The sequence below is a fragment of the Pseudophryne corroboree genome (assembly GCF_028390025.1).
Source record: "Pseudophryne corroboree isolate aPseCor3 chromosome 3 unlocalized genomic scaffold, aPseCor3.hap2 SUPER_3_unloc_3, whole genome shotgun sequence".
Classification (NCBI taxonomy): Eukaryota; Metazoa; Chordata; class Amphibia; order Anura; family Myobatrachidae; genus Pseudophryne; species Pseudophryne corroboree.
In genome coordinates, this window is record NW_026967519.1 from 4,536,157 (window position 1) to 4,561,044 (window position 24,888).

Consider the following 24,888-nt stretch of genomic DNA (forward strand, 5'->3'; position numbering starts at 1 on the left):
TTTACCTTGGGATAATGGTTCCCCGTTTAACCCACAAATCTCAATTTCCGATGCCAAGGGTACTAAGGGAACAGAGTGTTTCAGGGCGAATTGGCGGTCCATAAAAACCCCGTCGGCCCCACTGTCCACAAAGGCCTCAGTCTTGACAGTTTGACCGAGGATCTTCAAGGTCACCGGAATGATAAAAGTCTTCTTGGGAAATTCTGACTTCTGGCCTGACAGGATATTTCCCATCACCCTCAGGCCCTGAAGTTTTCCGGCTTTTCTGGGCATGATACTACCACATGACCTTTATTCCCACAGTACAAACACAACCCCTGCTGTCTCCTCCGCGTCTTCTCACGCGAGGAGAGGCGGGTAGCCCCAATCTGCATAGGCTCCTCAGAAAATTCCTCAGAGTCTGAGGTTCCCTTGGGAAGGAAGGAAATCTCAGTCTCCCTTTCAAGCCTACGCTCTCTCAGCCGTCTATCCACCCGGATGGATAACTGCATGAGCTGATCCAAGCTATCAGGCAAGGGATATTGTACCAGTTGGTCCTTTATCTGGTTAGAAAGACCTCTTCGGTACTGGTGTCTCAGGGCTGGGTCATTCCACTGGGTATCATGGGCCAACCTCCAAAACTCCGTACAGTAAACCTCAACTGGCCTTCGCCCTTGCTTAAGGATCGAAATCTGAGCCTCGGCTGAGGCCGTCTTGTCAGGGTCATCATACAACATGCCCAGTGCCGTAAAAAAGCATCAACACTTTTAAGCGACGGACAGTCAGGCTGCAACCCATATGCCCAGACCTGTGGGTCTCCTTGTAGCAAGGAAATCACTATGCCCACCCGCTGAATCTCCGACCCAGAAGACTGAGGCCTAAGCCGGAAGTATAGCTTGCAGCTCTCCTTGAAACAAAAGAACTGCGAGCGATCTCCAGAAAAACGATCCGGGAGATTTACTTTCGGCTCCTTAACCCCTGCAGGTGCTGCTGCTGCGGGAGCTCCGCCAGCAGCCTGGGAGGTGTGCATTTTAATGGACAAATCATTAAATTGTCGAGTCAGGACCTGCACCTGATCGACCACCTGTTGCAACGTATTTTGAGGGGTATGCTCCATATTCCCACAAAATTTCAACAGGAGTATTAGGCTGCTGAATATGTTATGCACACCAGTGTCTGCAGGAATGTACTGGTGTTTGAACTGTTATGCAAAACAGATGGACTCACAGACAAACTGGGGGATATGACATAATGTACACAGAAGGTGATAGGGTAACAAAATACACACAAAGTGAACAGAGAAGCCCAGAGGCTAAGGAACTGGGTATCTCCCTTGTATTAGAACTGCTCAGATGGAAAAGCAAGATGTTGTGTTTTAATACGTAGAGAACCCGAAATGCTGTTGCTAAGGGCAACAGCAAAACCCTAAAGGGTTACCAATGGGTGTGGCAGTAAACTCCTTGGTCAGAGATGGAATGATAGACACAAGGAGAATCTCCACAATCCTAATTCTCACTTGCAGTGCACAGGTTTTAGCTTACTGCCACTAAACTGACCCCTGACACCTAGCACAGTGAGACAGGATTAGACAGGCAAGTCTTAGAATACAGCCGCAAACTTGCTAAGTTCACAGAGTAGTAACAGAACCCCAGCAAGCTAAACGACTGACTCCAGTCTTACTGCTAGGTCTGGATTGGCAGAGTGTAATACCAAATCCCCAGGCCTATTTGCAGTAAGCAACAAACAAATACAAAGCTACACAGTACTGGCTAACTTTCATGAACTGACTAACCAACAAAGATTCAGCAGCATCTGCTTACCCTGAAAAGAGGCCTTATAAAGCAGGTGCTGTCCACGCCCCACTCAGACCTCACAGACTGTGAGCACAAAAACCAGCACCGGATCCCCTGCCGTGCACAGAGCCTATAACCACTGCACAGCAAAAGACCCGAACCGGAGTATCAGCTGCGCTCAGGTTACTCCACTAGCTCTTGTCTCCCGGTTGCCATGACGACGTGGCAGCACAGGGCAGGAGACCCTAACACGCGGCCCCGGGCATAGCAAAGGTGCAGTCAAACCCAGGCCGGCACATACGCGTCAGCCTCATTCCCCGCAAATAAACAAACAGAAAATTCCTACAACTTTGTGTATTATTACCAGGTTATATAGGTGTGTGTATATGCACAGATGTAAAACTTCATACAGTGCACACGTCCTTATTTATCTAAGTAGACGAAGGGAGAATATAGAGGTATGTCCATACATATGTATAAGGATATGAAAATCAATATTCTTCGACTCATCAACAATAAGTGGGCAGTACATATAATATATGAATACATTAAACACAGGCTAATATCTCAATTCTAATATCCACTGAGGTATACAGATATTGAACAACTCCACTGTGTAGATCAGGGGTTCTCAGACTCGGTCCTCAGGGGCCCACACAGTGCATGTTTTGCAGGTAACCCAGCAGCTGTACAGGTGTATTAATTACTCACTGACACATTTTAAAAGGTCCACAGGTGGAGATAATTATATCACTTGCGATTCTGTGAGGAGACCTGCAAAACATGCACTGTGTGGGCCCCTGAGGACCGAGTTTGAGAACCCCTGGTGTAGATCTTTGGGTATAGTATTGAGTTGTATAATATCCTCGGAAAGTCCCATCTGAGATAGATGAATGGGAATATGGTAGAAAGGATAAGGGTAGGGAGCGAGTAAGACACAAGGACAAATTAAATTACATAGTAAAAAAGTAATCTTTTAGAAATTATCAAGAATGGGATAATAAAAAGATGGACTAATTGATCTAGATCACGGAGTTACGTTCTATCGCTTCATTGAGTCCATCAGGATACAAAGAATTGCATTTCAGCATCCAATATACCTCTCTAGTACATAATTTGTTAAAACGGTCAACTCCCCCCTGGCCGTTGATGCAACCGATTCCAAAGACACTATAGTAAGGCTACTCGGATCATTAGAATGTATTTCATTAAAGTGCCGTGATACACTGTGTGTATTACAATTTTTTATGATATTGCGGCGGTGTTCCATAAACCTGGTTTGAAGAGATCTCGTGGTTCTTCCGACGTAGCATAAACCACAACCACATTTAAGAAGATATATGACGAATTTCGAGTCGCAATTCATAAAAGATTGTAATGTATACTCTTCATTTGTCAAAGGCAAATGTATCGATGTGGGTTTTCTAGGCATGTTACAACACATAGTGCACCTTGTCTTGCCACATCTATAGAAACCACATGGTCTCTGTACTAGCCAGCTGTAACCAGTAGACTCGGTATTGGCTTTGTTTGTTCTAAGGTGACTCGGTGCTAATATGGTTTTAAAGTCTTATTTTTCTTATAGATTACCTGTATATTGTCCGGTAATAATTTCCCAAGTATAGTGTCTTGTCTCAATACTTTATAGTTACGAGAGATAATTGCTTTGATGTGTCCTGAACATCTGTTATATTTGCTAATGAAGGCACATTGTCTATCTACCCGAGAAGATTTATGATCCATGTTTTTCTCTAAAAGGTCCTTTCTATCCATACTCAAAACCTCTTCTAAGGCCTGTTCCAAAATATTTTCGGGGTACTCGCTTGATCTGAATGATTCAATCATATCACTAGCTTGTATATGAAAGGTCTCAATTTCAGTGCAATTGCATCTCAATCTCATCAGTTGTCCCTTTGGAATATTACGTTTCCAGGGAGCGTAATGGGCACTTTTATAATGTAAATATAAGTTGGTATTTACCGATTTAATATAATTAGAGGTAATTATTTTGTCCTCCACTACTCTAAGGGTCACGTCCAAAAAAATCAACGTGTTCCTGACTAAAAGTGGAAGTGAAAGATAATTATAATGAGGAAGCAGAGCTTAGAGCACTTGCAGCAGCATGTATATATGCTGAGGGACAGCAGACCATAAATGTTTACATAGATTGTAGGTACGGGTTTGGAATTTTACGACTACGGGCCTATATGGTAGAGCAGATATTTTATAGGATCTGCAGGCAAACCCATTGAACATGCAGACTGTAGAAGATCATTGTTAGCTACCTATCAATTGCTTAAACATGTACAGTAGCTGTAATTAAGGTCATAGCGCATTCCAGAGAAAATACTCCAGAGGTAAAAGGAAATGCCCTAGCAGACCAAGCTGCTTAACAGGCAGCAGCAAAACCCATACCTGATAATTTGATTCTGGGGTCCATAACACCAGAGACATTGGACCTGGACTTCCATAAGCAGTTGCAGGACCAGGCTCCTTAGAAAGAAGTAAAAACCTGGAAAAGACTGGGTGCACTGTCTACTGCGTGCACTATTCCTAGTCTTAGCCCAGATACTTCATGGAAATACTCACCGGTCATGAGCTGCAATGGTGAGGATGCTGAACTTACATTGGATAGCACCAGGCTTTACTCAGGGCCCAACACACTGTGCGATTTGAACAATGAACGATTAATGATTTTTCAGTAACGATTTTTTGCATACACACTGATTTGTATGAAGAATTTGACATTGCAAACATTGATATCGTCCAAATTGGCTTGAAATGATAAATGATGGTAGACCAACAATGAACGACTGTGGGGAAGTGCATCATCGGTGCCTCCACACTGAACGATATAAACGATATATCGTTCATTTTTTTAACGATATCTTTCTAAAATATTGTCCAGTGTGTAGGGCCCTAGGCGCTAATTCCGACTGGATCGCTCCAGTCTGAATCTTTTTGTGGAGTGCGCATGCGCAGCAGCTGCACTGCGCTTGAGCACCCCGGAATTCCAGTGAGATGCTATTAGCATCTCACGACTGCGATCGCCTCTGCCTGATTGACAAGCAGAGGCGGTTACGAGGCGGGAGGGGGTGTGCCAACGGCGTTAGAATGCCATTGGCAGGGCACAATTCAGACAATGGAGGCTTGTCCAGACCATTGGGTGGGCAGACCGCAGTGGCTGCGGGACGCGGCCAGTAGCTCCCTGCCAGCACGCAGGAGCTGCGCTGGCAGGGAGCTTCTCACCAGATACAAAAGCATCGCCACTGTGCGTGGGTGAGTGTCCCTTGGTGGAAAACAAACTTGAACCGAACTGTTGGAAGGGAAGGTGATGTGTACCTTAAAGGAAAAAGGTACCAGCATGGAAAGGACAGGTATGAGAGGTATTGGAGCAAACCAATATCACTTTTGAGGATAACAAACCCAATTTACAATGGGAAGGTCAACAAATATGGTTGGACAGATTAAATGGTACACCACATCAGACATGTTCTATCCTGTAATTCCAGGTTTGTGATTTATATCATAGTGTGTCCGTGTGGTCTTCTCTCCTCGCACTTTTAAAGAGAGAATGGTGTTGCACCAATCGGCAATTAAAGTGCTCTAGAGGGTAAACCCATGGAACAGCCAGTTGCAGTTCATTTTAAATTCACGGACATCAACTAACCACACTTAGGGGTATAATCAATTGAAGTCGAAACTGCCGTCTTGTCGGAAAGACGTACGTTTTCGACTTTTTCAGGTCGGAAGGGGTTCTGACCTATTCAATCCCTGCCTTTTTTATCCAACAAGTCGAGGAATTCGACTTGTCAGAAAGCACGTGGATTGGCGGAATAGCTGCTGATCCGCGTGCTTCTGTCAGAAACGGGGCCAAATCCGACAGGTTTTGGCCCTGTTTCTTACCATCTCAATCCGACTTTAAAAAAAAAGTTGGATGGAGAGGAGGGTGCTGACAGCAGCGGGTAGACGGGGGGAGAGCAGCAGCTACAGCAGCGTAGAAGGAGGATGGGGCACCACCGCTGCTCACAGCAGCATCCTCCCAGCTCCAGCAATCGAGGTCCCGCTTACTGGAGCCAGGAAAATGCTGCCGTGAGTAGTGGTGCAGCGAGGTCCCACTTGCTGGAGCCGGGAAGATGCTGCCGTGAGCGGTGGTGGTGCAGCGAGGTCCCACTTGCTGGAGCCGGGAAGATGCTGCCGTGAGCGGTGGTGGTGCAGCGAGGTCCCACTTGCTGGAGCCGGAAGGACGCTGCCGTGAGCGACGATGGTGCCCCATCCTCAGACTTTGTTGCTGTAGCCGCTGCTCTCCCCCTCTCAGCACCTTCATCTCAATCCAACTTTTTTAAAAGTCGGATTGAGATGGTCACTGAATAGGTCATGTCGGATCCATTCCGACAAATTCATGTCGGAATGGATTTGACTTGAATTGAATATACCCTTTAAGGTGCATACACAAGGTGAGATTCTTGATATGCCCGATTTTTACTATGCGATCCACTTGAACTCCCCCAGAGCCGAGATAGCACAGATTTTTACGATTTGTACTTTCAATTTTGTCTATGTACAATTTTGCCTATACTTTGTACTAGATAGTCAAGATTGACAGTCTATCTAGCCTTACCATACCGACACCGCAGGAGTGCACATCTGGATCAAATCTGTATCGCAAGCTGCCTCTCACCTTGCAATTTCCACTAACTTTCCGTGCGATTTTGACTATGGGGGTCTATTCAATGCAAGTCGGATCCTTTCCGCTGGAAAGGATCCAACAATGAAGTATTTAATTTGCAGCCAAATGCGTCAGGTTTTGGCCGTTCTCGACAATGTGAATCTGACTTTTTTAAAGTCGGATTGACATTGTCGAAATCGGGACTAAAAGCTGTCGGATTTGGCCGCAAATCTGACAAAACATGTTGATTCGCGGCTAATCCACCGATCCACGTGTTTTCCGACCTGTCGGAAAAACGTCAGACCCACTGGATATATCAAATCACGATTCAACCTAAAAAAGTCGGAAACTGCCGTCTTTCTGACAAGAATACACCCCTATATAGTCAAAATCGAAAGGAGAAATCTCACCGTGTGTACACACCTTTAGGTATAAAATAATTGAACACATACCTAAACTCAGACGTGGGAGTGACAGGATGGCAATGTTGTCCAGGAGGTTAGAAGCTTTGTGAATATACAAACTGGACACACTGTCACCTTGAGGGTTAAACAAACCTAATACCTGCAACACCTAGATATGATAATGCATCTCTTAAGCTCCATTTACATCTATCAGTTTTCCTTAAATGTATCATTGTCGATTAAGATGTTTCTCTAAATTAAGACCTTTACTTGATGCAGCTGACTTGATCTATTTGATTATAGAATGCAGTTATTTTTTATTTTTATACAATCAAGGGCGGCTGTATGATTATTGTATGCAATGTGATTTTCATATTGAGTGTCAATAGTGTTATTATCAGGGTTACAGTGTTTCTGCTGTGTTCTGCTGGTACTGGATTTATACTGCTTTCATGTGTTCCTTATGTTGCACATATTTGTTTCCAGTGGTCCCGGGGGAGCGGCTAAAGGTTGCCATAGCAGCGGCCGGGGAACATTTTAGTTACTTTTAATTAATTATTAGCACCATTTCCTTCACCTTTTATTTTTTAAGTGCTTAGGACATTGATACCCTACCAAAACACTCCTCTGGTAGCGCCCTTGGTGGGGCCACCATCTATGCTGTTATGCTTTACATTAAAAACCTAAAATTTAAAATTGAGGGTGTGAATGCTGAATATTCACTGTAATGTTATAGTCCCTTTTCTCCACTCCAATAAGACACAACAGGCAGGATCTGTACACATTGCAGACAATACATTGTATCTGTTACACACAGGTTTATCCTTCTGTAGAAGCAATACGTTACCTTAGTGGTGCTGAGGACGAATTGTTCTCCATTACGTTTCCTCTTGAATCCAGCCATAGGGATGTTCTGTTATTACATCACACCTCCTTCAGTGGGGTGTCACACACAACCCCCTATTAGCCCTACTATAGACACTAGAGACGGTTTTATTACAACAACACATGTGAGATCCCAATAATACTAACAAACTAAAATACTAAGTGATGCAAAAGGTAAAACAAAATAGCACTAGGAGATATCACAATGTAGCATTTATGACAATATCAGTACATATCAAGCACAAAGATTTAAAATGATAAATCTAAACAGCGTCATCCATTTTGATCATAAGAGTATAGACACACAAATATACACACACAGGGACTGTATATTTCTCACACTTGTGGTGCCCTGATGGTGGCGCCATTGACCGAAGAACAATTTGTGTTTGTTAGATTTTAAATTTTTAGAAAACAAACCCATGACATCACATGGATCAATTATGACCTCACGTTATTCTAGCACCTTATATCCTTTTTGTATATCGCAGGATATTGCTGGTGGTGAGGACATCAGGAGGAACAAGTCTGTCAGGAGGGGAGTTTAGGCTTCATCAGTGCCCCTTGGTCACTGCTCATATACTCTACACCAGGCATTCCCAACCACGGTCCTCAAGGCACACCAACAGTGCAGGTTTTACTAATATCCAGGCTGCAGCCCAGATGGTTAAATCAAAATAACTGAGCTACTAATTATGTCACCTGTGCTGAAGCCTGGATATCACTAAAACCAGGACTGTTGGTGTGCCTTGAAATAAAAGTTTGTTGTTACTTATGGTCCCTTTGTGGGGATAGGTCTGTCTCCTATATATGTTCTAATTGTTTTAAAGTGCTATATATTTGATTAATAGGAACTGTGCATCCAGGTGCTAATTAAGCCACCATTTTGTCTAGGGTATATAAACCCCAAACCCAGACAATACACCATACCTTTGAAAAAGCTGCAAGCCTTATGCAGCGAAACGCGTCAGTTGTTATCTATCGGAACAGGACAATTTCTATTTGGATCCGAACCAGCCCTCACCATATACCAGTCATACAGAGGAGTCACAGAGAGGCACCACCTAATCACCGTATTGCATGAGGTACTCACCTATATATGGGACACGCTCTATAATCCTCTAGCGGTGTACGGAAAACATTGGACTCTATAACTTCGCAAAAGACTCTCTAAATCGGACCTATACAGGACTTTTATTTCATTTACGGGCACCATTTGGTGTGGATCCCTTGCATTGCATTACGCTATTTTGTCCTGATTCAATACATTGAGTAAGTTATTCCCTTTTAGAATTACATGAACTCATGTGGTATAATAATTATTGCACAGGATATTGTTTTTAATAAATTGTTTTAAATTTGACACACTTAGTGTAATTAATTGTTCTTTCCTCCTGGAGCACAGCCTCCCTTTTTCTTTTTGTTGTGTTTACATTGGGAGTGACTTCCCTCTATATATTGGCTGCTGCTAAGCAGGGCACCTCATTTCATAGCGCCCGAATATCTCTGGGTATAACCTTTTTTGCACCGTGGTTGGGAATGACTGCTCTACACTCTTATACCATTTTAGTAATACAATTCCAACAACTATTCTAAACACTGCAAATGAAGACACACCTTAGGTCGACGCCAATTGGTCGACACACCTTCGGTCGACATGGACAAAAGGTCGACAGGAACAAGGTCGACATGGAAAAAGGTCGACATGAGTTTTTTTATGTTTTTTTGGTGTCGTTTTCTTCGTAGAATGACCAGGAACCCCAATTAGTGCACCGCGTCCCCTCGCATGGCTCGCTTCGCTCTCCATGCTTTGGGCATGGTGCCTTCGCTTCGCTCGGCACAGATTACCGTTCCAATCGTAGTCCACGTGGATCCTTAAGTATGAAAAGGTTCCAAAAAAGAAAAAAAATCGTGAAAAACTCATGTTGACCTTGTTCCTGACGACCTTTTGTCCATGTCGACCAAAGGTGTGTCGACCAATTGGCGTCGACCTTTTTGCTGTCGACCTGGAGTCCGGATACCACTGACAGCTGTACTCTATATAATGAAAAAAATGTGAGACGTCAATGAAGAGCTTTTGTCTGGCGAAAGACTACGCTTATTACATTTCTTTATATAAAATAAATTTTCCATTGTAAACATGCAGAGTTTCACCTGTTTAAAAGTGTGTGAATAATTTAATGTTTTACAAGATGTGATTTATATCACTACCCTCAATCAGAGCATGGAAATGGCTTCTCCCCGGTGTGACTTCTCTTATGTACAACAAGATTCGATTTCCGTCTAAAAAATTTCCCACACTCAGAGCACGGAAATGGTTTCTCACCCGTGTGACTCATCTGGTGTTCAATAAGAGCTGATTTGCCTATAAAACATTTCCCACACACGGAACATGCAAATGGCCTCTCACCTGTGTGACTTCTCTGATGTGTAACAAGATTTGATTTCTGGGTAAAACATTTCCCACACACAGAACATGGAAATGGCTTTTCATCTGTGTGACTTCTCTCATGCATAAGAAGACCTGTTTTCTGTGTAAAACATTTCCCACACTCAGAACATGGAAATGGCTTCTCACCTGTGTGACTTCTTTCATGTCTAACGAGATTTGATTTCTGTGTAAAACATTTCCCACACTCAGAACATGCAAATGGCTTCTCACCTGTGTGTTGTCTCTCATGTATAACAAGAAATGATTTCTGTGCAAAACATTTCCCACACTCAGAACATGAAAATGGCTTCTCATCCGTGTGACTTCTCTCATGTCTAACAAGATGTGATTTCTGTACAAAACATTTCCCACACTCAGAGCATGGAAATGGTCTTTCACCTGTATGACATCTCTCATGTTTTACGAGTAGTGATTTCTGTGTAAAACATTTCCCACACTCAGAACATGAATATAGCTTCTGACCTTTATGAGATCTCTCATGAATATCAAGATGTGATCTCTCTGTAAAACATTTCCCACACTCAGAACATGATAATGTCTTAGCTGGCTGATGGGTAATAAGGGTTGTGTCCTGTGTAAAACATTTGATATCTACTCTTTTAGAACATTTCTGGCTATAAGGGAGATCAGATGACAAATCTGTACTGTGAAGAAATTGATGCATAATTGTAGTAATAGGGATTTCTACTGGAGAATTTGTTGTTATTTTATCTTCTATTTCACAGTCTGGAGATGAAAGGAGAAGTTCCTGCCATATACTTCTTCTGTTACATCCATCTGCTGGGAATACAATACATGTAAGTGCTTATGTGAGGCACTCATGCCCATCCGAAGCAAAGAGAGTATATTTAGTCAATTACTGTTGAAGAGTATTTTTTCTGAAGCACGCTGGAGGACAGTGGACCATGTAGGTTGTAGGTTGGTACTGCAGCGCCTCACACTTAGGTATTAAATTATAGCTTCAAACCTTAGCTCCTACCCCCCAGCAACCCCAGAATGCCAGGACCTCTTTAAGAGAATCTGGTAAAGAGTAGCAGTAACCTAGTGAAACTATTAGAGCAATAAAACAAACTAGTAGAAAAAGAATAAAGGTCAACAACCAAAACCCTGTATGAATGGTTTCACAGTAGTCTGGTTCCTGCTGCACCAAACAAAAAACTGAATTTCCTGAGCCAGGAGACAGGGTTATAGGGTGGCTGGACAAATGCATCCTGGGAGTTCATAAGCTTTAAGCTGTTTGGTGCCCATTCCTCTGATGCCACCTATTACCCAAGGTAGAACCTGTGGACCCTGAAGGAGAAACATGAAAATGCTATATAACAAGACAGCCACCATGAAAGGTGCCTAACTCCTCAGGCACTTAAATAACACTGGAATTCTGGGAATACAGGGGGGAGAAGCTTAGGTTTAAAGCTATAGTTTAACATATAAGTGCCAGCTCCTGCAGCCCCAACCTACAACCCATGGTCCAGTAGTGTCCCCCAGCCTTGCTGAAAGAGAATCAAGTGTAAGTAAAGTATTTAAAACTACATTATGCTTAAAAATCTTCATTTCAATAGGTGCTTATAAGTCATGACATTATAACATTATGAATTTCAACACTGAAATTGACATAATGACTGCATCCCAATCTCCAGGAGACCTGTGAGGTCTCTTGGCTGGTAGCACACAATGATATTATGGGAGGGGGAGAGCACTGTGCAGATACATTTCCCTCATTGGGGGTCATTCCGAGTTGATCGATTTTGGCAACGGAGCGATTAAGAAGAATTTATCGTTGAAGTGATCGGAGTGAGATTGACAGGAAGTGGGTGTTTCTGGGCGGAAACTGGCCGTTTTCTGGGAGTGTGCGGAAAAACGCAGGCGTGCCAGGATAAAACGCGGGAGTGTCTGGAGAAACGGGGGAGTGGCTGGCCGAACCCAGGGCGTGTTTGTGACGTCAAACCAGGAACGAAACGGGCTGAGCTGATCGCAGTGTAGTAGTAAGTCTCGAGCTACTCAGAAACTGCTAAGAATTATTAATTCGCAATTCTGCTACTCTTTCGTTCGCTATTCTGCTTAGCTAAGATACAGTCCCAGAGGGCGGCGGCCTAGCGTGTGCAATGCTGCTAAAATCTGCTAGCGAGCGAACAACTCAAGATGACCCCCATTAGTCTGTAGTGACAGAGGGTGTAGTACAAGTGATGTAGTGACTCAGCAAGGACAATATGTGACTCTTTTCTGTAATAGGTGTTTATTACTCACCTGTGCTGATACCTGTAGGTATTTCCTCCTTGTTACACTGCTGATCACCACTCACATGCATCTCTTCTCCTTTGTCTATATCATCTTCATTCATATCAGTTCCATACGTGTCTTCTTCTCCCTCTGTGTCTTCTACCTTTATAATAGTCACATACGTCTCTTCTCCTTCTTCCTCTATATCTTCTACCTTCAGATTAGTCACATACGTCTGTTCTTCTCCCTCTGTATCTTCTACCTTTATAATAGTCACATACGTCTCTTCTTCTCCCTCTACATATTCTACCTTCATATCAGTCACATAGGTCTCTTCTCCCTCTGTATCTTCTGCCTTTATAATAGACACATACGTCTCTTCTTCTCCCTCTGTGCCTTCTACTTTCATATTAGTCACATACTTCTCTTCTGCTCCCTCTATATCTTCTGCCTTCATATCAGTCACATACGTCTCTTCTTCTCCCTCTGTATCTTCGGCCTTCATATCAGTCACATACGTCTCTTCTTCTCCCTCTTTATCTTCTGCCTTCATATCAGTCACATACTTCTCTTCTGCTCCCTCTGTACCTTCTACCTTCATATCAGTCACATACTTCTCTTCTTCTCCCTCTATATCTTCTACCTTCATATCAGTCACATACTTCTCTTCTTCTCTCTCTGTGTCTTCTGCCTTCATATCAGTCACATACGTCTCTTCTTCTTCCTCTGTATGTTCTACTTTAATATTAGTCAGATCTTCACCCTAAATGACCCACAAAACAAAAATAAAAGCCACTATAATAATGTCTGATTTCACTGAGATTACATAGGATTGTACATATGCAATTTGTCTGCACATCATACAGTGTCAATCACTTTGGTATTTTGACCCTAAATCTTGTCACATTGTAAGATTTCTGTGGATCCAGATTTGGATCTTTGACTGTAACGGATCCTGAAGACGGAGTCTGACAGCTAGCTGTACTAATATTTTCTGCTCATGGACTATGGAGGAATACTGGCTAGTACCAGGCAGTTGGCGAAGACCCAGAGCGGCAGCTCGGAGTCTAACACGCCGGTGGTTTTCAGCAGGGACCCCCCGCATGATGTTTGGACTTCGCTGCGCCAGACGTGCAGGTTGCAACCCTCTGACTAGGTCGCTCAGTGCTAGTGACAGAATAACTCAGGGGGAGGAAGTGACAGGAAACCAGTCAGAACAAATAACAGGACTAGATCTGGAATACAGGATATTGGACTTAACTAGGAAACAGGGGTCAACCTAATGCTGTAGGTTCGGATGTCGGACTGGAACTGATGGATCAATATCGAACTGGGACCTATGGAGCAAATATCGGACTGGAACGATGGAGAAATATCAGACTGGAACCAATGGATCAAATTTCAAACTGGAAATGATGGCGCACATATCAAACTGGAACCGATGGAGATAATGTCGGAAAGGAATCGATGAAGCAAATATCGGACTGGAACCAAGGAGCAAATATCGGACTGGAATCGATTGGAGCCAGGTGGTGTGGCAGGATGGAAATCTTCACTGGAGTCTCTGACTAGGAAATGATTCCGCAGGAGCTCACATGAGACTCGCAGCTAGGCTGCGGACATCAATGCACTGGTATCTTGTGAATTCCCAGATTGATCCTATTTACAATCTGCTAGGGAGCAGAGATTGGCTCCTGTAATCAGCTGGCTGAGTGCAGCAACTGGAATGGCTGAAATAGATAAGGTGACCTCTTCCGACATGGCTGTGTGAGTTTCAGAGGGAACTTTGGCGGTCAGCCTGAATATCAGAATGCTGATTGGAAGTGAAGCTCCACAGAGAGACACTTTGTAGTATACAGAGAACACTGAGTGCGCTGTGCAGAGAGACCAACTGGTCAGGGCTAACACTGCTGAAATCAGGATTCTGCAGATTACTCACACATGTGAACTCTCTCAGGTGGGTAATCAGCAGCCAGAAACACAGACTGCAACTTGTATGACGGAAGACTTCTAAGGAAATGAACTCCGTAACACAGGAAACACTTGGAATTGGTGAATTAGGCTAAACCCAGCGAGCAGGATACACTGAACTGCAGGACTGATGGCAGAGGTACGTCAAAAGACCAGGTACAAGAATAAGACGAGTACAGTCAGAGTTGTGACAAATCCAATCTACCGGATTCTCCTGCGGGATCCTATGAATTTTCTCCATACAGTCCTGAGAATATAGAGGATGGGGACATCTTCTTGGGGTATTTCTGATACTGGATCCATCTGTAGGACACACAGAGGCTGAATAATAGCATTTTTGTACTTACTGTTAAATCTGTTTCTCTAAATCTATTTGGTGGACACTGCTGTACCTTGGGGTATAGAGGGCACTAATGCCGGTGCAGGGTGCAAGCACACTAGTCTTCTTGGCCTGACTCCTATCCCTCGATGACACTCCCTTGTAAAGACTTCAGTTTATTACTAACAAAGACCATAAGATGGACTCAGCAAACCAATAAACAATCAAGCAGACAAAAAATACTAGATAACCTGGGCACTGATCACAGTGTCCCCCAACCGGATTCCGAGAAACAGATTAAAAAAGCAAAAAAACATTTTATTTTCTATTTCATCCATGTTGGGTGGTACTGCTGTACCTTGGGGATGTTCTAGAGCTGCCCCTAAGGGAGGACACACTCAGGGCTTGTTCTGCACAGAACTTTTTGCCCATATTCTGTGTCCTTACATACAGAGATGCTGAATCTGAAATCACACCTCAGTTCCACGGAGGCTCTGTGCCGCACAGGCCAGGAAGCCATCACCAACCTTGTGGAATAACCTGTGACCCAATCATGAACAGGACACCTATAGAAACATAAGCTAGGCGAATGGTGGCTATGATCCATCACACAATAGGGAGACCTACATTCCAAGCTCTGGCTGTCCCTCCACCTTCCATAATTTGTTTAAAACTTCTATGGTCAGAAGACCATTCTCCACGGTGGGTGGTCTATCAACTGAGGAAGTCTGTTATCCACATGTCTGCAACCGGAATGAAGACTGCAGTAATGGTTGAGACATTCTGCCCAAAGCATTATCTTGAATGTTACTTGCATGGCCAAATTACTTCTGGTTCCCCTTTGGTGATTGATGTAAGCCACCACCATCATACTGCCCAATTTACTTTCTACTGGTCTGTCCCTCAAGAATGCCTGTGCCTATATCAGTGCATTGCGAGTTGCTTGCAATGCAAGGAGATTGATAGGAAGTGATGTTTATTCCATAGACCAAAGGCCCTGGAGAATAAAATATAAGGTCATTGCTCCTCCCAACCACATAAGTCAGCATCCGAGGCCACCACAACCCAATCCCATAAGGAAAAAAAGATAGACACTATAGAAGTTTTGCTCTTTCAGCCACCTGCTGAGAGTGTAGTCTAGAAAGGAAAACAAATGATCTGGGGTGACAGAAGAATGGCAGGACACCTTTATGGTTATAAACCTCGTGGTCAAGATCTACAGATGTAAAGGTCCTGAACGAAAGTAGGTGAAATGCATCGTTTTAAATCAAGAAATCATTTTCCTTAAGAACTTCATACCGTGCAGAATGGAAACTAGATTAAGAGACAACAGGAATCTGACGCAATAAGCCAAAAGTGTGATTTAGTCAGAGAGATGTGGAGCCCTGTCCTAATGGAGGCCGGCATGTGATGTAATCAGAGAGATACGGAGCTCTGTCTTAATGGAGGCCGGTGTGTGATGCTATCACAGAGATGCGGAGCCCTGTCCTAATAGAGGCCGTTGTGTAAGGTAGTCAAAGAGATGCAGAGCCCTGTCTAATTGAGGCCGATGTGTGATGCACTCAGGAGATGCAGAGCCCTGTCCTAATAGAGGCCGTTGTGTGAGGTAGTCAGAGAGATGCGGAGCCCTGTCTAATGGAGGCCGGTGTGTGATGTAGTCAAATAGATGCAGGGATTAAAAGCTGCAGATGTACAAAATCGTGGACTATATATGATGTCTTAAGTGGGGGAAATTCTTTAATATATTTTATATTATTGCTGGGGTATATAATACATTATAGGGGGGAAATGTGTGTTTTGTCACTTACCATTGAATAATTTACTCTTAAGCAGAATGGGTGACACTGGATAATGGGATTGCAGGTGGGGCTGGAAATGGCACTTACATTAAATGGCAGCTTTAAATCCTAAGCTCCTCCCCCCTGCAACCCCATAATGCCAGTACTTCCAGTAACAAGCAGCTGCAACCCAGTGAAACGTGTTAGAAAAATAAAACAAATCAGTGGGAAAAAACAGTCAAGATCCAAAAAATACCCATGCAACACTGAGCGTGAGGTAAGTGGGCGTTGCCAAAGCAAAAACCTGAAAACAACCAAACGTGTGGACAGAGGCCTAAGTAACTGCACAACAGACCTGGTCTGTCAAAGCCCCGTGCCTCGCTGCCCAGAAAGTCGCCACCACTCTAGTGGAATGTGCCAACAACTGGTTTGGTGATGGTCACCAGCACCAGAAGTCCAGATTGGAGTGAGTGGATGCAACACGCAATGATCTACATTGGGGAAGCAGTCAATTGACCGCCTGACGGGATCCCGGCGGTCAATATACCGATGTCGGAATACCGACACTAACTGCAATACCGGCGGTTGGAGTTCCGACCGCCAGCTGGTTTCCCCACTTGAGTGGTGTTCCACGCCACTGCCCGATGGGGAGTATAAACCTGCGGCAACCTAAGGTCGCAACTGGGCCCGAAGCGTGGGGGACACGCTGCGCTTGCTGCCAGAATCCCGGCGTTGGTCTCCTGACTGCTGGGATCTCATACTCATCCCCTACATTATAACCGGACAGCTGCATTTTAGAGCGTTGCAAAGAACAATCAGAGAATCTTTGCAACGGACAGAAGAAATCTTGTTCAAGTAAATCTGCAGAGCTCAGCATCCGTCTGGCAGAGCCAGATCATCCCAGTCCCAGGACGTCACTGAGGAAGGAAAAACCAAAACAATTATTTCCTGGTGTAAGTGAAGAGAACCGATCTATCGTCATGGAAGCCAAGTAAAGGCGGCTTACGGGATCAAACAGAGACAACCGATGAGGTGAGGGAAGAGTCATAAGGAAGACCAGCTTCCAAGTAATCAAATAAATCTCAGCTGAATGTAAAGGATTAACTGGAGCCTGTTTGAGACCAGATAGGACCAGCGGACAAAATGGTGGTTGAATACGCATTACGCCCAGTAAAAATGGTTGGAACCTCTGGGAGAGGGGCCACACACTGCTGGAAATAAACTGACAGCTGAAATCTTCACTTTCAATGGACAAAGCTTCAAGCTAGCCCCTAAACCACCCTGATGGAAGGCCAAGAAATGAGTGAGGGGAAACTTGGAGGTATGTTCCATGTTGTGTTCACACCACATAATGTAGAGTTTCAATACTTTGTGGTAACTGCGAGACGAAAACCGGGTTCCGGCTCGCAGCATGGTACTGACTACCGAAAGAGAAAATCTTTAGATTTTAAAGACTTGGTTTCAAAAGCGAGGCCATTAAAGCCAACCAAAGAAGGTCCATGTGTAGATACAGACCTTGTTGCATTAGGTTGAGTTGAAGTGGAAGATGCCACTCGGGACCTACTGACACTTTGAGAATGTTGGTGTACTACAACCTGTGGGGCCAATTTGAGGCCACTACAATTACCATCATCCATTGGTCTTTAATGCGCTTGATTATCCAAGGCAACATTCGAGTAGTTGGAAACAGATACTCTAGATGAAAAACCCACGGAACGATCAGGCATCCACTGTGAAAGCCAGCGGGTTCCTGGATCTTGCGCCAAAGTGTGGAATCTTAAATATAGGTAGAGATCCAAGTCAATAAGGCCCCACTTCCGAACAAACTGTTGGAAGACCTCTGGATAAAGAGACTACTCCTCTGGGAGAGACCTGCTTCGCTGAGTTGGGCTGGGTACACACTAGAAGATGTGCAATGTGTATCCAGCCCGACATTGCTGCCGACGTGTCCTGGCATATGGCAATGTGTTCTGCAGCATGTCATCGCTAGACATCCCCCGACAGCCCTGCTGCACGGCCAACAGAGATGTTGCTAGCTAACTGCGGGACTGCAAATATCTTGGTTATACACTAGACAATCTACCCGATATGTCGCTCCGATCCGCAGGATTAGGCGACATATTGTCTAGTGTGTACCCAGCCTAAGTCTGCTTTCCAATTACCTAAGCCTGGTCTGAACATTGCTGAGAGTGCCAGAACAAAAGTATGTACCCAAAGCTACTTCCACCATTGCTGTGGTGCTCTTTGTGGTTTCCTGATGATTTACATATGCCATCACCGTGGCATGAAGATATAAAATTGGCCGGAGAAAATCTATGCTGGTCAAAGGTCACTGTCTTCTCCACATTTTTGGGAAGAGCAGTGGGAAAAAATGGCGAGATGGAGGACTCCTGAGGTTGACTACAGAACCCCTGGAACCGATGTCCAGCATCCAGGCAGCGGAATACGACTCCATCCACCGCACTGTAAGCATCCGCCTACTTTCCACTGGACTGAATGGGTAAAAATCCCTTTAGGCACTTGGCTTCTCAGGAGCCTTGGCCCTCGAGCACCTAGATACCCCCGGAAAAACAATCCTTGGTGCAAAACCCCTGCCAGGGAAAAAAACAGCATTTTCCTGAGTATTTTCAAGAGGGCGATACCCCGCGAAATGCACAAAAGTGGGGACCCCTCTGGTTGGAGCCAGCCACAGGAAGGAAAGAGCTGCTTGCACTGGTGGCTTGGGCAATAATAGCATCTGAGGACCAAACAGCACACTCCAACCAATGAACATTGTCAAGGATACAGAATTTGCATACTAAGCATGTAGCCAAAGGATCTGTCAAGACAGCTGTAGCCAAGACTAGCGTGTCACCTGTAGTTGTTTTGCCAAGTCCAGCAAGAATTCCTTTTAGAATCCTTCTGACAACCAAAGGCGAACAACCACCCTAAAACCGATAAAGACTCGAGACAACTCTCAAATTTCTTGTCCAGTGAATACCTAAAGATGCAGAGACATGATCTGGAAGCACTGTGTGCCTGCGAATCGCGTCACCGGACATTCACTTAGTGATATTGTTCCTACTGGGCCACATGGACTGCCGGAAGAGAATCAAACCTATGAGGAATAGAAAACTTTCTATCCAGCAAACCTGAATAAGATCAGAAAAGTCCAAAAACGACACTTCAGAGGACCTGCTTCCGCCTGGGTATCCAAGTTCAAGCAGGTAAGGGATTGGAGACAGCAATAATGAGATCAATTCCTAAACCCGAGGAAGAATTCAAATCCTCGCTTTCCAGAAGAACGGTCCAAAATTGAATCTCACCCTCCTTCTCTTATGAACCTGGACCTCCAACAGACCCTGGGAAGATGGAAGACGTTTGTGGCCTGCACAATGTGCCATACAAGAGGAAAACTTGGAAGCAAACTCGGAAGTTGAAAGCTCCATGGTTTTAGGCCAATGCGGATAATATGCTGGCTGAGGCAGTGTATTTGTGGATTGTGGGAGTAGCACGCGCAAGCATGAGAACACGCTCCACACAGCCTGGGCCATGATGGGACGAACCCATGACCCCGGTGCCGCGATGCAGCAATGCAAACCATGCTGCCCCTAGTGAAGGGGGAACTAGACCTTGTGATGGTCAAAAGTACATGGCAGTGGCCTTAGCCAGTTTCTTCTGATGAAAACACTGACGGGCTGAGAGTCCAAGCCATCCACAAGGCAAGTTGACTTTGCAGTGGGGGGGACTAGAATGTCAACCAAAGCAGGTGAATTAAATACACTGTTTCAAATAAAAAAATAAACAATTAAATAAATACATAATTATTATAATAAGTGACAGGAAGGTACTTAGCTGTCCAGCAGGCTCCTACCAACTGCCGCATAGGAGAGGAGCATAGGGAGCCTTCAGACAGCAACGCTTCCAAGCCCGGACCCAGGCAGGCGAACCAGAAGGGGGAGACTTTGCCGCTCTAGGCCAGGCACCCCTCACAGTTTCCACTACCTGACCGCAGTGTAGAGCCCTCCCCAACCCCACTGCTGTGTGAGTATACACTGGGAGCGCCGGGTTACCTGGCCAGCCTGCGCACGCACACTCCCAGATGCTGTAGAGACCCCCTAAGATGGCACCATCATCGGGGACAGCATTGACAACTTGCACCCTAAAAAATGGTGAAGGTGCATGCCAGCCCAGGTCACGGTGACCGGAGTGTCCTGTGTAATCGGGGAGGCTATCAGCTAGTCGCACGATCACCACAGATGACTAGCTACAAAAGGGGCTGCAGCCTGCAAAACCTGCCCTACTCTGTGAGGCACCTATAGAAATACTGGCATTATAGGGCTGCAGGGGGGAAGAGTTTAGGATTTAAAGCTACAGTTTATTTTAAGTGCCATCTCCAGTCCCAACCTGCAATCCCATGGTCGTGTCGCCCAGTTTTCCTGCAAGAGGAACTGACTGCACATTGTATCTTTAGCTACAATACACATCAAAAATGTGCCCTGTGATTAGCACCCTGCACTATAATCCTAGAGTAAGTACAATGTAGTGTATCTGTGCCCTGCTCCAGCAATAGCGCCCCTATACCAAAAATTGACAGCAGTGTACCACAATATTGATGAAAGAGAAAATAGGATTTTAATTACCTACCGGTAAATCCTTTTCTCGTAGTCCGTAGAGGATGCTGGGGTCCACATTAGTACCATGGGGTATAGACGGGTCCACTAGGAGCCATGGCCACTTTAAGAGATTAATGGTGTGGGCTGGCTCCTCCCTCTATGCCCCTCCTAACAGACTCAGTCTAGAAACTGTGCCCGAGGAGACGGACATACTTCGAGAGAAGGAAATACACAGATAGTGGTGAGACTCACACCAGCTCACAAGAACAGCAAAAGGAAAGCCAAGCTAACCAATTTGGAACGATTCAGCAACGGCTGAACTAACAAACCGAGCCAAGTAACAATGCAGGAATACTAAGCACTGGCCAAGCATCCTCTACGGACTACGAGAAAAGGATTTACCGGTAAGTAATTAAAATCCTATTTTCTCTTACGTCCTAGAGGATGCTGGGGTCCACATTAGTACCATGGGGATGTACCAAAGCTCCCAGTACGGAGGGAGAGTGCGGAGGTTCCTGCAGAACTGATTGACCAAACTTTAGGTCCTCAGAGGCCAAAGTATCGAACTTGTAGAACTTAGCAAACGTGTTCGACCCTGACCAAGTAGCTGCTCGGCAAAGCTGTAAAGCCGAGACACCCCGGCAGCCGCTCAGGAAGAACCCACTTTACGAGTAGAGTGGGCCTTAACAGATTCTGGACACGGCAAGCCTGCCGTAGAATAAGCATGCTAGATAGTGAACCTAATCCAGCGAGAAATTGTCTGCTTAGAAGCAGAACACCCAACCTTGTTGGGATCATAAAGGACAAACAGAGCGTCCGGCTTCCTGTGATGAGAAGTTCTCTTCACATAGATTTTCAAAGCCCTCACAACATCCAAGCCGACACAACCTTTGGAAGAAATCGCTGACATGTTCTGAACTCAACTCTATCCTCATGAAAAATCAAGTAGGGACTCTTGCATGACAATGCCACCAATTCCGACACACGTCGAGCAGACGCCAATGCCAACAGTGACCGCCTTCCAAGTAAGAAACTTGATGTCCACGTCCTGTAAAGGCTCGAACCAATCCGACTGCAGGAACTGCAGCACCACATTAAGATCCCAAGGTGCCGTAGGAGGTACAAAGGGTGGTTGAATATGCAGAACCCCTTTCAAGAACATCTGAACCTCAGGAAAAGCCGCCAATTGTTTCTGAAAGAAAATGGACAGGGCCGAAATCTGGACCATGATGGAGCCCAAGCGTAGGCCTACATCCAGACCTGCTTGCAGAAAGAGGAGAAACCGAACAAGTTGAAACTCCATCGTAGGAAACTTCTTAGATTCACACCAAGACATACTTTTTCCAAATCCTATAGTAATGTTTTGACGTTACTCCCTCCCTAGCCTGTATCAGGGTAGGAATTACCTTTTTTCTGAATGCCTTTCCGAGCTAAGATCTGGCGTTCAACTTCCATGCCATCAAACGTAGCCGTGGTAAGTCTTGATAGGCGAACGCCCCCTGTTGGAGAAGGTCCTCGCGAAGAGGAAGAGGCCTCGGATCCTCCAGCAGTAATTCCAGAAGATCCACGTACCAAGCCCTTCTTGGCCAGTCCAGAGCAAGGAGGATCACCTGAACTCTTGTTCTTTTTATTAGTTTGAGAATCCTTGGGATGAGTGGAAGTGGAGGGAACACATACACTGACTGGAACACCCACGGAGTTACCGGGGCGTCCACCGCCACTGCTTGTGGGTCCCTCGACCTGGAACAGTACCTTCGAAGCTTTTTGTTGAGGCGAGAGGCCATCATGTCTATCTGAGGTACTCCCCATTGGCTTGTTACCTCTGCGAATACCTCTGGGTTGAGGGCCCATTCTCCTGTATGGAGATCGTGTCTGCTGAGGAAGTCCACTTCCCAGTTGTCCACTCCCGGAATGAAGATTGCTGACAGCGCCACCGCGTGCCTTTCTGCCCAGAGGAGGATTCTTGTTACCTCTGACATTGCCGCTCTGCTCTTCGTTCCGCCCTGTCGGTTTATGTAGGACACCGCTGTTACATTGTCCGACTGAACCTGAATGGCATGATCTTGCAGAAGATGAGCCGCTTGTAGAAGGCCGTTGTATACGGCCTATAGTTCCAGAATGTTTATCTGAAGGATGGATTCCAGACTTGACCACTTTCCTTGGAAGCTTTCTCCCCAACCTCTGAGACTTGCATCCGTGGTTAGAAGGATCCAATTCTGAATCCCGAACCTGCGGCCCATGAGTAGGTGAGAAGTTTACAGCCACGAGAGGAGTGAAATTCTGGCTTTCTGCGACAGGCGTATCCACTGGTGCATGTGAAGATGTGATCTCGACCATTTGTCTAGGACAGAGGTTCTCAAACTCGGTCCTCAGGACCCCACACAGTGCATGTTTTGCAGGTAACCCAGCAAGCGCACAGGTGTATTAATTATTCACTGACCCATTTTAAAAGGTCCACAGGTGGAGCTAATTATTTCACTTGCGATTCTGTGAGGAGACCTGCAAAACATGCACTGTGTTGGGTCCTGAGGACCGAGTTTGAGAACTTGTGGTCTAGGAGATCCAGTTGGAAGGACCTCACATGGAATCTTCTGTACTGAAGAGCCTCGTAGGAGGCTACCAGCTTCCCCAGAAGGCAAATGCACTGATGAACCGATACCCGGGCTGGCTTCAGGACATCCCGTACCATTGACTGGATCACCAACGCTTTCTCTACCGGCAGAATATGGGTGGTAGATGGGCACTATGGGGTGACCTATATGCAGGCATTAGATGGGCACTATGGGATGACCTATATATGGGTGTGAGATGGGCACTATGGTTTGACATATATGGTTGTGAGATGGGCACTATGGGGTGACATATAAGGGTGTGAGATGGGCACTATGGGGTGACCTACATGTGGGTGGTAGATGGGCACGATGGGGTGACCTATATGTGGGTGTGAGATGGGCACTATGGGGTGACCTATATGCAGGTGTGAGGTGGGCACTATGGGGTGACCTATATGCAGGCGTTAGATGGGCACTATGGGGTGACCTATATATGGGTGTGAGAAGGGCACAATGGGTGACATATATGGGTATGAGATGGGCACTATGGGGTGACGTATATGTGGGTGGGTGATGGTCACTATGGGGGACCTATATATGTGGGTATGAGATGGGCAGTATGGGGTGACCTATATGTGGGTGTGAGATGGGCACTATGGGGTGACCTATATGTGGGTGTTAGATGGACACTATGGGGTGACGTATATGTGGGTGTGTGAATGGGCACTATGGGGTGACCTGTATGTGGGTGTTAGATGGGCACTATATGGTGACCTATATGTGGGTGTGAGATGGGCACTATGGGGCGACCTATATGTGGATGTGAGATGGGCACTATGGGGTGACCTATATATGGGTGTGAGATGGGCACTATGGGGTGACCTATATATGGGTGTGTGATGGGCACAATGGGGTGGGCACTGGGAGGGGTGAGAGGGGCATATGAAGGATATAGGGTTACAGAATAACAGGAGACCATTATTAGGCTGAGATGAGGCATTATAGGGGAACCAGATGAGGTATAACGAGGCTGAGGTAGGTGATAAATGGGCAAGGGGTGGGAAGCCAGGAGGGGATCAGTCCTAGGTCATGTGATCGGAGTCACAGCCCTAAATCCCTAATTCATAGCTCCATGGTGCCGGATAATGGTGACATGAGCCAGCATCAGCCACATCCCTGCTCTATCCCAGCTGTAAGTGCCTCATTGTACCACTCACTGTACCTCTCCCCGTGCAGACTCACACCCATAGGCTCCCGAGCCCGGCCTCCTCCTC

The 24,888-nt window shown here is 45.5% G+C and overlaps 1 protein-coding gene across 1 annotated transcript; it reads right to left on the reverse strand.

Moving 5' to 3' along the window:
- Window positions 1-7,928: 7,928 nt before the first annotated feature.
- On the reverse strand, window positions 7,929-24,888 carry LOC134983937 (zinc finger protein 260-like). The gene is made up of 3 exons (XM_063949547.1): window positions 24,837-24,888; window positions 12,427-13,162; window positions 7,929-10,962 (listed from the first exon to the last, which is right to left on the reverse strand). The coding sequence occupies exons 2-3, from the start codon at window positions 13,094-13,096 to the stop codon at window positions 9,944-9,946; spliced, it is 1,689 nt and encodes a 562-aa protein (XP_063805617.1). The 5' UTR covers window positions 13,097-13,162; window positions 24,837-24,888; the 3' UTR covers window positions 7,929-9,943.